We start from the raw sequence: 15,381 nt of genomic DNA, 5'->3' as shown, positions 1-15,381 counted from the left end.
AGAATATAGTTACCTTTCCTAGAATTTGTCAATTAACCCAAAATTTTTCTTTTCAGAATAAAGATAACTTCGCCCATACCCAGCAGGAAGCTATTTTAAGAATACGACGCCCACATTCCCAAAGGGGTGGTGTGGGGTGGGTGGTTTTTTGGTCTTTTTATGGGTTTTGGGTCTGGGATAGTTTTCATTGTTTAGGAGGGTTGGTTACAAGTTGTTGTTGAGGGTTAGGAAAAGGGCTAGGCAAAAGGTGCTTGTTAAAAAAAAAAAAAAGAAAAATGAAAAAGACAATTCCTAGTTTTAAATACTTTACATTCGATTGGATTGCTTTATATTGTATACAAATTATTATTGACATTAAGATTGTTAGAATATACCATACACGTATTTCTAATCTTGCTCAAGATATTGTATTTATACCATTCATTTAACAATGTAATGCAATTTGCTAATCCTTGAATGTTAGTATTACCAACTATTAGGATATATAGAAATGAAAATTAGTGGTTAGACATTACAATTGAACTTGTAGTCATATTAGGTGTGTTTTCAAGATCAAACAGATATATTTTAGATAGACAGGTCATCTTCAAACCCTTCAGAGATCTACAAAGTATGGCATTTAAAATGTTTTAATAACTTAAGAATTTTTCTTTTTTGCAATGACTATGAGACATGTTGGCTCCTGGCAGTACCAATCTACTTCAGAGAAAATATGGGCATCGAAGAAACTGCATATGGAGTTAACTTTCATTGTGGCAAAAGTTAGCCACTGGACAACAAAGTATCCTCTAATCAACTGCTGACAAACAGGACAGACAGGACATGAAACCAAGGACTACCAATTCTTGCCAAAACAAGTGTGGTTGTGGCTTTAACAAAAGGCATCTTCTGAAGCCAGGACAATATGGCACCATCCCTGAAGTGAGTGATCTTTGCAATCTGGAAAAGGTACCATGCCCTTTTCTTCGAAGGCAGCTGAACAGGGAGTGGGCCGATGGCTTCTGATGTGCAATGGAACAGCAGATGAAACAGTTATTCTTGAAGAATAACCAAGCTCACCCCTCTCAATAGTAGACTGGTGTTTAATAGAGGGATGTGGAGAACGGGATGCCGAGATGAAGCCACATATACACAGCCAAGAAAAATGGACAGCTGAATTGAAAAAACATCAATAATTTCCAGAATTTAAAATCCTGAATCATGACCTGACACTAATGGAATTCAGGTGTTTCTGGTACATGGACTGCTCTCACCAAATGTGAGGTCAAACTGTTGACCTTGTATACATCCTAGTTCACAAAAGAGTCTGTCAGATACGCTAAGCCTATAGGCTGAAGATGATGCCCCAACACTGTGGAGAAACCTCAGGTGACTGTCCAGACAGCTGGCTGTTTCTGTCAACTCACATTTTTTTTGGAAGCTGCTTGCATGCACTTCCTGTTTTTATTTTTTATTAGGTAGTATTATTTCCTTCTTGGGTCTCTGAGGGAGTTGAAGATCAGTTAGTTATAGTTATAATTATCTTTGTTAAGGATTTCAGAAAAACTCACTAAGAGCTGTAAGTGTATAAATTTGAAAGACGTTATAAGACAGTTCCGTTGGCAATATAAGTTAGGATAAAAAGTGAATCAGGTACATTCTGGACTTACCAAAATAGGATAGATAATGGAATTATTTTCTCTGAATTTGTCAAATACAAATGGACTAGACATTGTTTAGGTATTTATTGTTTGTATATATGGTATATATAGTTATTGTACTTTTGTATATAGTTTTTCTTATATTAGTTATAACTTTTTCTTTTTTTTTTCTTTTTATTAAAATAGAAAAGGGGAAATATAGTGATATTTTATTTGTATTGAAATGTGATTTTATTTGTATGTCAATAAAGTTGCCTTGAGGTCAGAACAAGCCAGAGCAGAAGCTGAGCAGTAGTGGGGCACGCCTTTAATCCCAGCACTTGGGAGGCAGAGCTAGGCGGATCTCTGTGTGTTCAAGGACACAGCCAGCATGGCAGACACACGCCTTTAATCTCAATACCAACCATCGAAGACCTGGAGGTCTGTACAAACAGGCAGTGATGAGGAGGTCATGTGGCTGGGTTTACAACCAATGAGAAAACAGAACAGAAAGTCTTTAAATAGACAGGACGCACAGAAGTAGGTCTCTTGTGGAGAGGAAGAACCGCAGAAGCAGTGAAGGGTAAGGTTTCCCGCTCTTGCTCTGACCTCGTGGTTTTTAACTCTGCAATCAGTTCTGTGTTTCTTATTTAACAAGCCGGTTACATCTACACCACATTTTGCTTAAAATACTATTAATACATTTTCTGTTATGATTCAGTTCACACAACTGGCATTCTAGGGGAAATGAAGAAATAGGTAAAATCATCACCATCACAGTAAGACAAAAGATGGTTTCTCAGAGCTGAGGGAAAACAAGTTCCCAACAGAACCTACTGAATGCAGAATGAGACAACAAAGATAGATTCACATCTGACATGGCAACAGGACACTTCAGAATATCTATCTGAAAAAAGACAATAGCTTTCAAGAGAGTAAAATCAAACACAGTATTTAAAGAAAAGGCAAGCCAAATCAGACTGACATTAGATTTCACACTGCCAACAGGAGATGTCAGAACATAGACAAATAACCTTGAAGGGGTAAAGAAAATGCCCTGAATGCAGAGTCAAACCAGCATTCAATAGGAGGACAAACCAAAAACATCTCAACATATAAAACTTCAGCAAAACCTATACAATAATATGTACTATAGAAACACTGGGAAGTACAGAATCAAAAAGTAACATTAAACAAATACTTATCAATGTTATTAAAATGTGTATATATTTATGTATATATACACATATATACACATGTATATATAAAAATCTAAATAATGCTACTGTATGTATGTATATGTATGTATGTATGCATGTGTACGTGCACCTGTGCCCATGCATACATCTCACCATGAAGGGCAACAGAGCTAAAGAGAAGCAGGCTGGGAAACTGGGGAAGTCCTAAGTTTCTAGCCTTTTTCTGGGGACAGAGCTGCTGATTAGATAGACATGTGACAGGAAAACAAGGAGAGATACGAGGAGAAAGCATGATGGGGAAAAAAAATATGGAAGACAGAAGGATCAGTGCCATGGGTGAAAACAACACATACAAATGCATCCGAGTCAGACTGAGGGAAACCATGAGACCAACTACGTGTCTACAAGAAGCACAGCAACAGTTAAATGCCACAGCAGGTACGAAAAGACCAGCAAACACACTCTGTAGAGGCAAGCAAAGCAACAATGTGAGCGTCAGAAGACTTCAAGGCAAAGATCACTGAGGTAGCAATGGATATGATGTTCTTATTAAAGGCCTGGGTTGTCTAGAAGATATAACAGTCACAAAAATTTCAAGTACTGATACCAGTAAAAAAATATAAGGCTTTAAAACAACTCAAATGTTTACCAATAAGGCAATGATTACATTAAATTATAGCCCATCTATAATTTAATTAAAATATTACACAGGCCATGTAGAAAATGACAGGAAAAATAATAGAAACCTGTATGTAATACCTGGAAAGAGGTATGAGTAAACAAAGTTTCAAACAGTTTTTCAAACAGTTATACAGCATAAGCCTTCTGCTCGTATTTAGCAGTGAACGCCACACATAAATGGTATAGAATTACATTTACAATGTGGAAATAAATACAAGAAACACTAACAAGTGAGAAGGCAAGCTCACTTCTTGCTTTGAAAATACTATTTGAACTTTCTGACCAAGCTTTCAAAACACAAGCTAACAAAAAAAGGATTATTTTATCCTCAGCACTTTTCAGTTTTGGCTTCTGGGTCTTGTGTGTGTGTGTGTGTTACATGTGTGTGCATGTGGAGGCTATGGCTGGCTATTAGGCATCTTCCTCTATTAAACTTTCTCACTTTTTCCCCATATGGCCTCTCACTGAACCCGGACTCACTGGCTCAGCAGGGCAGCAGGCTTGCAGCAGGCACCATGTCCCTGTCCCCTCTCCCCACTCCAGCATGGGACTGCAGTGAGTGCAGTCTCCTGGGTATGGACAGTCTTTTCTTTTTGGGCCGCCAGCTCACAAAAAATGACATGGAGACTTATTATTAAATATGAAAGCTTGGCCTTGGCTTAGGCTCACTTCTAACTAGCTCTTATAACTTAAACTAACCCATATCTTTTAGTCTGCGTTCTTTTATGTGGCTCAGTTACCTTTACTCTGAATTGCACATCCTGCTTCCTCCACGTCTAGCTAGCAACCCTGCCTTTCTTCTTCCGGGGGTTCTCTCTGCCTGGAAGTCCCACCTACACCTCCTGCCTAGCTTTGGCCATTCAGCTGTTTATTATACCAATCACAGCAGCACATCTTCATCCAGGGTACAACTGTTCCGCCAACACCTGGGCTTTATCGTGGTGCCAGGGACTGGAACTTAGGTCCTTGTGCTGGTTCCGCAGCACTTTACACTTCACCAACTGAGCTGCCTCGCCAGCCCCTGCTTCAAGGTTCTGTAATCTGCTTTGGAAGAAGTCCTACTACCCCGCTGTTCTGCAAGAGCTCCCATGTCTTCTGATATACATTCAATTTCCCTCTATACATATAACGTTATGATCTACTTGGAATTTGCTGAAAATAAGAGTGAGTTAGGACGCCAGCATCCTCGGCATGCATCAACTTTCTGAGTTACATTTATTTTTCTGTGATTTTATATCCATCTTCTACCAGTACATAAAATGTCACCTTATCATAAGCTAAATTCCAATTAGGTTACAGTGGATTTGAAATTACTCTGCTCCACTCACTAATGAAAACCCAACCGTTTCCTTATTGTGCTCATGACTGAGCCTTGCAATGCAATCTACCATCATGTGGGGCTGACGTTCGCTTAACCTACCCCACAATGAAACTGTTTCTGCATGGCCTTTACTACAATTTTGTGAGGAGAAAAACTTATCAGTGAAGCAGGAATTCCCAGAGGAACAGAAGCATAAAGGCTATTCATTGCTTCATGTCCATAAAGGATACCAAGTTTATCCAGTTTCTTTGCTTTGGGGTAACGTGGACCAGAAGAGAAGGATTTGATTCAGTCCACATGACTGCTGACTGGTGCTCAGTGTGAAGTCAGCAGTGCGATGTGTTTACATCAAGTCTCTACCTGTCCTTCCCTTGCACGCTGCAGTCACGTGGTTCCCTCTCCTTCCCTTCCATGCTGCAGTCATGCAATTGAGCCTTGTTTGTGAACACATCACACCCGCCCTGCCACCAGTCTTCTCACACTGGACACTTGCACTGATCCCTGTGCAGCTGGCCCTTTCACTATGCTCAAATAACTGTCTAATACGTAATGTAACTAAAGCAGCTGCTTGGCCCCTGAGGACAATGCCAAATCTCTTCATTTTTACAGCTCTTATTTACCATCTGAATCTACTTGTTTGACTAGTTGGCTTATTGTCCTTTCCAAGCACTAAAATATGATGCCCTGAGAACAGGCGCTTTCTGCCTTGTTGACTGCTGTATTCCCAGCCGAGCACAGAGCATCATCAACCCCTCTGGGGGGAGTGAATGGACAAGGGGCAGCTAGAACTTAGCTGTGAGCAGGCTGGTGACACCACCAGCGGCATGAGCGTTGCAGTCACCTGCAGAGTGTCCGGATGTAGTCCTGGTTGACTCTGACGAAGCCAGCACACTGCTGGAAGGACTTTGGACCGAGCCCCTTCACCTTCTTCAACTGTTCTCGGTTGATGAAAGGCCCATTCTTCTCTCGCCACTCAATAATATTTTTGGCTCTGTTGGCATTAAGTCCTGCTATATGCCTTAAAAAAAAAAAGGTAAAATAAAATAATAGAAATAAAAGTTAAAAAAAAAAAAAAGAAGAAAGTTCTCACCTAAAAAGATGATGGCCCAAGTCGCTGGCCCAGAACATCACCTGCAATGACACCCTGCCAGCCACTACTCAAAAGACGGACATGACAGGAAATGCACAGCAGGAACGAGCCTGTCGGTGTGCGTGATGCTAGGAACTGAGGCAGCAGCAGAACCTCAGTTCCTCTGCATGGCTCACAGTCTGTGTATCTCCAGACCCAGCAAAAGTGTAACAATCTCGGCTCAGCTTAGAGAAGGGCGTCATGTAGCAGTCCTTTAGAATCTTCTGGTCTGCAGGGTCGTGGATATACAACACTGAACTAGAGAGAGGAACTTCCCTGTGAATGGCATGGTTGGCATAAAGGCCTGAAAACTGTATCAATGAGGACTTTGCTTGGTTTCGATTAAAAGCTTATTGTTACAGAGAACACTAATTCCACTGCACAGTTCCAAGCACGGAATTAGGACTTTCGTGGCTTTGGCAAGAAAGTGGTATCTTAGAATATGGAAGGTGTTTCCCACTCTCACAGTTTTGGTGAGAAGGATCCAGGAACTTCATGGTGCACCAGCAGACCTGTACATCCAGAGCAAGAGTGTGAACTAAAATAAGGAAAAGGAAAGAAAGAGGAACTGTTCTCTAACTGCCAGGAAAAGAGTCAGTCAGTGTTGACAGGTGACTCGTGATACATCTTGACCCTTCAGAAGCCCTCGCCTTTTGGTCACCTTCAGCCCTGACAGGTGCATGTCAGAGACTAGGCCAGTAGAGGGCATCTACTGTGCAGACAACGGCCCTCTTCCATGCCAACCTTATTTAAGTTCTATCAGCAGCAATGATGCAGCCAGTGGTTGCCATGAACCATTTCAGCCATGCACTACTAAAAATAATAATGTGAACTCTTGCAATTCTTTCCTTAAATGACACCTTGCTCTCTGGTTATTCTACAGGAACACATAAACCTATAGATTTTTTATGCTGGACAACTTTATATACATGCCCCCTTCTCTCAGCTAACAAGTCAAACGCTTGTCTTACCGTAACAGAACCTCGGAGCAGATGTTGATATCCACCCCCACAAAGCTGACACATTCTTCTACAACACTGTCCAGGGTTGCCTTGAGTAAAGTCTGGGATACATCGTGCTGAAAAGACAAAGATGAAGTAGCAATCAAAATGAAGGAGATGCCATTTGTAGACTTTTATTTCTGCCCATATTTATTGGTAGTTGACTAACACACACCATGGGAAATCCCTTTATTCCTCTTAAGCACACTGTTAACAGATGTAACCAAGCTGAAATTAAGGAATCTGTTTCCACACATTCTAAACCACGCATACACGTTCATATACCACATACAAAGGGAAACAGGAGAAAAAAAAAAACCTGATAGACTGAAGGTGTATCTTTGGTAATGATGCTCTTATAGATGCCAGCTTTAAAACTTCAAAATTTAAAAACAAACAAAACCACTTTTGAGTATTCCAACCAAAAAGACTGAAATAAAACCGGCGGAAAAGACCAAGTATTGGTAAAGGTGTGGACGAAGTATTATTACCAAAAGTGCATTATGGATCAAATACATGCAGCAAGGCAGTTCTTATGGAGGGCACATTTTGTGTGGTTTAAATATAACTTTACATAAAACTTAATCAGACATTTACATAATGTAAACAGTACATTGTTCAGCCAATATAAATTAAACTACAAAGGAGTAAAAAAAAAAAAAATAACAAAATCGGTAGGAACTGAACCCAAGAAGAAAGAAAGAGAACACCTGAGCAGACCTATCAAGGGATTCAAACTCTAATTCCTCCAATAAAAAGACCTTGAGTCCAGGTACTTCATTGGTGAATGTGACTAAATATTTCCAAGAATAATCACTGTCAATACTTCTCAAAATCTCCTAAATTAAGGAGGGAGAGCTGCTTACCTCATCCTACAAGGCCATTATTAACTTAACCCCAAAGCCAGACAGAGACACCACAGGAAAATGCCAGCCCTTATGAAAATAGGTGCACATGCTGCTAGCAAACCAAATGAGACAAAGGACAGCAGCTTAACCAGGAACCCTTCTTGTTGAAGGCAGTGAGAGCCAGTGTGCAAAAGGTGCAGCTATTGGTGAATGTAATGTCTGTCAACTAGATGCACATTTCTGAGGTCTTCCTCTGCTGTAGCTCTGTCCTTTCCTTTTCAATACATAAGGTATACTGCCCTCTAATTGTGGTAGTGACTAGGGATTAAAAAAAAAAAAGGTATTTTTAACTTTTCAAAGAAAAAACCTACTACACGGCACTCAGTAAGCATGAACTCAAGAACCAGATACACACATTTTTAGAATGCAAACAACCCATGACATGTTTAAACGTTTAATTTCAGATTCAGAAGGAAGTACCCTGTGTAACGCTAGCTTCAGGGCAGAACGCCATTGCCGTCTTAAGGAGGGCACCCAAGGCTGCAGCCACTTCTTCCACTTCCCTCCCAGCTGATGTAATAACCCTCTGGGCTCCCAGGGGTCTTTGGAGGGAATGTGTGAGTTTAGTGGAGTCCCATCCATGCAGCTCCGAGGAAGCTGTCACCCACATTTAGGTGCGAGCTTTCAAGCACGCACTGCCTGGGCATCAGGCAAGCTCCAGTATGTCAGCCTAGTTAAATAAACTCACTGGTTCACCACACTCAGCCTGGGTGAAAGCATCGCTTTGGTTTGTCGTTGGTGAATAAACATTTGCCTCTCCAGAAGAGTTCACACAAGTAAAAAGAGCTTCTTCATAGTCTTCCATCAGATAGACACTCTAGCGTGCTTTCCAAATAGCAAGAACATTGCCACACATATTCACAATACAACTATTAAAAGCAAGAAACTTATTGGCACAACAAAATTATCTAATGCACAGCCTGTATTCAAGTTTTCTGAAGTATGCTAACCATTATGTAAAGAATTGCCTTACCCATTCAAAGGAGGAGGAGGAGGAGGAGGAGGAGGAGGAGGAGGAGGAGGAGGAGGAGGAAGAAGAAGAAAGGGTCAAGATCATGATGGGGAAACCCACAGAGACAACTGACCGGGGCTAGTTGGAGCTCACTGAATCTAGACTGACAGCTCAGGAACCTGCATGGGACCGAACTAGGCCCGCTTAATGTGGGTGACAGTTGTGTGGCTTGATCTGTTTGTGGGGTCCCTGGCAGCAGGACCAGGACTTATCCCAGGTGCATGAACTGACTTTTTGGAGCCCATTCCTTGTGGTGGGATACCTTGCTCAGCCTTGATACAATGGAGAGGGGCTAGGCTCTCCTTCAACTTGGTATGCCAAACTTTGTTGACTACCATGGGGAAGCCTTACCCACTCTGAGGAGTGGATAGGGGTAGAGTGGGAGGGAGGTGAGGAGGCAGGAGAAGGGGAGGGAGGGGGGAACTGGGGTTGGTATGTAAAATGGAAAAATAATAATAAATATATTTAAAAAAAAAGAATTATAACTGTGAGCTGGGTGGTGGTGGTGCACGCCTTTAATCCTAGCACTCAGGAGACAGAGCCAGGGGGATCTTTATGAGTTTGAGGCCAGCCTGGTCTACAGAGTGAGTTCCAAGACAGGCTCCAAAGCTACAGAGAGAAACCCTGTCTCAAAAAACAAAACAAAACAAAATAAAACAAACAAACAAAAACAAACAAACAAAAAAAAAGAATTGTAACTGGGAGGGAAAGAATAGGGTCAAAATATATTGTATGAAAAAATTTTTAAATAAATTAAAAAGAGAAAAAACAAAACAAAACAAAACAAAAAGAATTGCCTTACCAATCCAGAATTCAACTTGGGATCATAAACTAAATTTAGTTGACCTATCTTTACACACTTTGCTAGGCAGCTTCCAAGATGGTTTCTAACGATCCCCAAACCCTATTATTCCCGCATTTCTTACAAGTTTCTATTGAGTACTGGACACATTAATGACGCTCAGGCAGATTAATTACTATTCCTATTACTACACCAGGTATTAATGAGTGTGAATCTAAGAAGTGAATGAACAAAGCTTGAGTGTGTCAATTAGCTGCACAACAGTGCCCTCACATATTCAGGACCGGAAAAAGCTCACCAACAGCCTATCTACATTAAATCTTTCCTAATATTTGTGTGTTTGGCTACTAAATATACATTATAATGCTTCATCTTATAATAATAGTGTGTTACTCGCCTTTACATCACCGTGCTATTAAATGCTTGACATAAACAGCTCAGAGGAGGATTTGTTTCCGTTCATGGTTCTCAGTGTGGTGGGGAGGACATAAGAGAACAAAGCAGTTCACATCACAGCAATCAGGAAGCACAGAGAGATGGAAAGGACCCAGGACCAGATATGGCACCCAATGACACCCATGTGTTCCCTACTTGCTCTAGCTAGGTCTTAGGTCCTAGTCTTTAGACAGTCCCAGACAGGGGATGAAGCCTTCACTACATGTGCCTTTTGCCGTGTATTTAATATATAAACCACAGCAGGTGGTAGAGGTTATTACATTGTTTTCAAGATATTTTAAAAATTAGATTTCATTGTATAGAGTGACATATACATATTCTCAAATATATGTGTGTGGGTATTGTGACCACAATACAAAATAATTTCCTCCGATGGTTCCAGAGGAAAGAAAAGCAGTAGTGTAAGGCAGTCATGCTAGTTCTGTTCTATTTATTTAATGCTGCTGAGTGAGATGTAAGGGTAAATCTGTTAGGGGCTTAGACTGAGAGGCCACTAGTCCTCAGTAGGGACCATTAGGAGCTTTGCACCATGAGATAGGATAGCCTTGAGAGAAGCCAACTCACTGAGGATGGTATGCACACAAAGAATGAACCGGCTCTGGACTCACTCCTCTGGGTTTCTGGCAACACTAGTTCCTTACTGCTTAATAAAGAAGAAGAATAGATTTCCTTACTGTTGAAGCCACTTTGAGCTGAGTCCACTAACGTTTTTCTGACCAAATGCCTTATCTAGGGCTGAAAGTCTAGCATGAAAGACAGAGGCGATGAAACCAAGAAGCATACTACCAAACACCTTTGAACTTTTACAGTCAGGCATTCCTTAAGGTTTTATAAGGTCATCTAACTGAATTCTCACAACAGTCGACAGAGTGCTTCTATGACTTCACATATTATCTCCATAGTGAGAATCTATTCAGGGAAACAGCAATACAAATTAATGGTGAGTGTGTTGTTTGCATGTGCACATGCGTAATTATGTGTACAATCTAAGAGTCCCTCCACAGGGGCCTCAGGAAATACATGACAGAAAATAGAAATACACAGCGACATATTATGAGACTTAAAAAAAAAAACAAAAAACCAAAAACCATCAACCAACCAAATGAAAACCAGAGCAGACCAGCTATTTCACCAAAATACCATCTACAAAAATGTCCATGACAGCAATGCTGGGCTGAAATGTCTCCCTCAGTAGCATCTTAGGCAAGAATCTGCACAAGCTCTGCTGTCCACACTCATCATGGGCTTTGTTGATGAGTTCCTCCTCCACCTTTCTGCTCAGGAAGGGGTTGACATCCTCCGTCTGTCTGGGGAGGAGGGAATCCTAAAGGTACCACACTGTGCCCCCCAACACCAGCTGAAGCAGAGGTGTCTGTAGCCATCCTCTCTCCCAGGCAGTGTGCTGGCAGAGCTAGGCGCTGACAGTGCCGCCAAGTGATGTGCTTGCAAGAGCTCTGCTGAGACTTGCTGAATAACGCTGCTGCCGCTGCCGAGGAACACACATAGCACTACCTGCACTCACTGGTCCAAGACGAGAGGCCCCAGCACCCGTGCCAGGAAAAATGGCCATTCTATTTTCAGAAAGAAGTCACCCAACTCTGCATTTTTTTTGGCAAGTTATGTGAATTGTATAAACAGACTTCTTCAAATTCAAGGACATACTTTTTGGGCCATTATATTTTTACATAAAATTTATGAGATTTTAAAAGAGGATTATAAATGGTCATTTATGCTAGTCAGCTTTTTTGAGGTCAGAATCCACATTTTTATTATTACTTTACCACAAACTTCTAAAGAATTGTTCATCAAACTGCTTGCTTTATTCTCTCCTGAAGCACCAAAACTATCTCACAATTATTTTTTTAAAAAGCCCTTCCAGATGCAACACTGGAGACTCAGCTTCTAAAGCAACAAAATTTCACTTTATAGGTCCCACGCTAAACTTCAATTTTATTCCCATGTGGTTTTCTGGCACAGTATTTTTTAGTCTTTATTTACTATCCTCAGGTCCCTTTCTGGCCCTTAAAGATGACCCAAATACACGATACAGCCAGAAACTAAGGTGCAGAACAGAACAATGAAACAACAGCAGCACCATATGAGGAAAAGCCACCTAACTTGAAGCAAGGCAAGTTTGCCCCTTATGTTCTCCTCTTGTATCTGCTTTGCTTTGATTGACACATGGCAGTTTGAGAGTCATCCAGGGGAGTGTGTGAGTGACCCATGAATGAAAGAAGTGACAGGAGAATGGGAACCATTTGAGAAAACAGAAGGGAAGACAAAGGGCATTAGAGGCCCTGTGACAGACAGGACAGAGAGCCTGGAGCCACTGGGTTCTAGCTCTATCCGATCACACAGAATTGATACATGCAACAAGACAAGTGATTCTGCAGAATAAGGAGAAGAGCTCTTCATAAGCACATTCCTTAAAACACAGACACTCGACTCCACTGAGCAGTTCTGTGCTTTAAATGAGCAAACTGTTCGGTGAACAGCTCACTGTGCTTATGGGGCCCTGGGATTAAGATGGCAAAGGGCACTAGTCTTTCAGCACCAGAGGGATTTTTCAGGATCTGGAAACAGACTGAAATATGGCCAGTGGTCAGGAGAAGAAAAACAACACAGAAGGAAGCCTCTGCAAATCCCCCTGGTGAAGCATATGGAAGGGATGCTGGCACCACTAACGTGCTTGCTAACGTGGCAGTAAGCATGCAGCTTGCATGAGCTTTTGCTATTTAGTGAGAATCAATTATTCAAGCCAACCTGACAAAAAAATCCTTGGTACTACAACTTATTTGTTCTGCACAAGACAAATTGATTCATTTTAAAAGCCTAGCCTTTCAGGGCATCAAATGAGTATCCACAGATGTTCAGGGAGATTCCTTCACTCTGTTTCCAGGACACAATGTACCTTTGGGAATCTCCATTCAGCTCACAAATCTCCAGAAACTTTTCTGTCTGGTGTCATGAAATCCTGTCATATCTACACCTACTATGTGACAGCTGATATTAGATAACAGGCAATGCAGTATATTATCTAAGTGGAACTCACTAGGAAAACTTACACCTAACATCATAGTTAATGTTAGGAACTAGGTTTCTTACTAATATAGGAACAAATCCAGGACTCCTCTTCTTAACATTATCCTCTAGGACCCAGCTAATGAAAAAAAGAGGGGTTTATCAAAAAGGAAAAAATTAAAATGCCTTTGTTGAAGTCACAGGAAAGATGCAGGGTAGAGGTAATATTAAGTTCAGTCACATTTCTATAATCAGTGAATGAATAACACCTGAAATTAAAAAAACATTACCATTTACTTTAGCAGTCCAGAAATAAAGAATTTAGGTTCAAACCTAGCCCAAAACTCCCTGTCCTCGTGTGTGTGTGTGTGTGTGTGTGTGTGTGTGTGTGTGTGTGTAGAAAATCACAAAACTTTGACAAGACACACTGAAGAATTCAATGAGTGAAAGCTATTTCATGTTCATGGACGGGACAACTTAATATCGTCAAGATGTCAGTTCTTCCCATTTTGATTTATAAAATTCAAAGCAATACTAGTCAAAATTGTAGCACATTATTTAGGGATACCAGTTGGTCCTAACATTTATACAGACAAGGGAAGACTCAGAATGGCCAACAGAATACTGAGGGCAAAAGTAAGACTAGTAGCTGGGTGGTGGTGGTGCACACCTGTAATCCCAGCACTCGGGAGGCAGAGCCAGGCGGATCTCTGTGAGTTCAAGGCCAGCCTGGTCTACAAAGCGAGTTCCAGGAAAGGCACAAAGCTACACAGAGAAACCCTGTCTCGAAATCCCCTCGCCAAAAAAAAAAAAAAAAGTAAGACTAGAAAATTGACAAGACCAAACTTGCTATAAAACTTCAGTCATGAAAACCAATGAGGTAGTGGGAAAAGCAAACAAACAAACAAAACAGGCTGGAGAAGCAGAAGGCTCGGAAAGAGTCCCATGTAAGTGCATCCAACTGATCTTTGACAAAGGAACAGCGGAGGCAACAGTGAAGCAAAGAGCATCTCCTCAATGAACTGTTGCTATAGCAATGAGACACAGACAAATACTAAAACTGGCACAAAACCAATTCAAAGTGGACCGTAGACCTGCATGTGAAATCTGAAACCCTTCAGCCTTTCAACAGTCCCAGGGGAGCAAGAAACCATGTGACTGGACTTACAGTGGGAATACATACAGTGACAAGCCGATTTCGTCACCTTAAAACCTGTTCTGAAGAGGACACTACACCAAAAAACAAAAGGGAAGACAGGCCACACACTGTGAAAATATCTGAAAAAGTTATATCTAACAACAACAAAGTATAAGAAACTCAAGATTCTGTAATAATTATTAAAAATGGACAGAAGATACACAGATGCTAAGTAAGCATATGCAAGAAGCTCCACATTGTGTCACTTGGGGAATTCATATCAAACAAAGCATTAACAAGGTCTGAACATTAAAATATTCTATTCCGTGGTCCTTACCCAAATGAACTGAAAACTTATATCAACACAGAAACTTTCAGGTTCATTGTAATTTCCAAAACTTAGAAGCACCAAGATGCTCTTTAGTAGACGAATGGTTAAGCGGTGGTACACCCAGATGGTAACATATTAATCAGTAACAAAAAGAAATGAGCTAGCAAATCATGACAAGACATGAACAGACCCTAATGTACACTGCTTAGAACTGGAAGTGAATCTCAAAAGGCTACCCCACTGAATGCCTCCAATCCATGTTCTGGGAAAGGCTGCCTTATATAGAAAATGGCAAAAGTGCTTCTGGCTGGCTGAAAGTGGAATGAACTGGTATAGCACAGATGGCTTCTTAGGGTGGTAGAGCTGTCCTGCAGGATTTTAGAGTACAGATACACACCATTGCACCGATGTCCAAGTTTACAGATAAATACCCTCAACTATGGACTTGGGGACAATGTAACAATATGTTTAAACAACTAGTTTATCAGATGCAATAAAGACACTACTATGTTTGCTGCAGGATGTTAATAGTTTGAGACTGTACTTCTATGCAGGGCAAAACACATGGGAGCCCTCTGGTTTCTGCTTAGTTTTGTTATAAACCTAAAACCTCTCAAAATTCCTATCAGATTCAGTCTGAGCAGCTGCTAAATTACTTCATCGACAGAAAACAAAGTTTGCATTGTGTCCACCATATAAAATAAAACAGGTAGGTATACAAAAAGCGAGCCAATGTGATCTGTAACAGAGATCATTAGTCATT

The 15,381-nt window shown here is 40.9% G+C and overlaps 1 protein-coding gene across 1 annotated transcript in view; it reads right to left on the bottom strand.

The window, feature by feature from the left end:
• The window catches only part of Srbd1 (S1 RNA binding domain 1), a 175,764-nt gene that overhangs the window by 21,185 nt on the left and 139,198 nt on the right, over positions 1-15,381 (bottom strand). The window contains exons 17-18 of the mRNA XM_036170842.1: positions 6,921-7,027; positions 5,662-5,838 (exon numbers count right to left, since the gene is read on the bottom strand). Of these exons, the coding sequence (XP_036026735.1) occupies positions 5,662-5,838; positions 6,921-7,027 (284 nt within the window). The remainder of the gene's footprint in view (positions 1-5,661; positions 5,839-6,920; positions 7,028-15,381) is intronic.

Source organism: Onychomys torridus, chromosome 21 (genome assembly GCF_903995425.1).
Source record: "Onychomys torridus chromosome 21, mOncTor1.1, whole genome shotgun sequence".
NCBI lineage: Eukaryota > Metazoa > Chordata > Mammalia > Rodentia > Cricetidae > Onychomys > Onychomys torridus.
The sequence above is the reverse complement of the archived record's forward strand: the minus strand, read 5'-3'. Positions and strand labels throughout refer to the sequence as shown.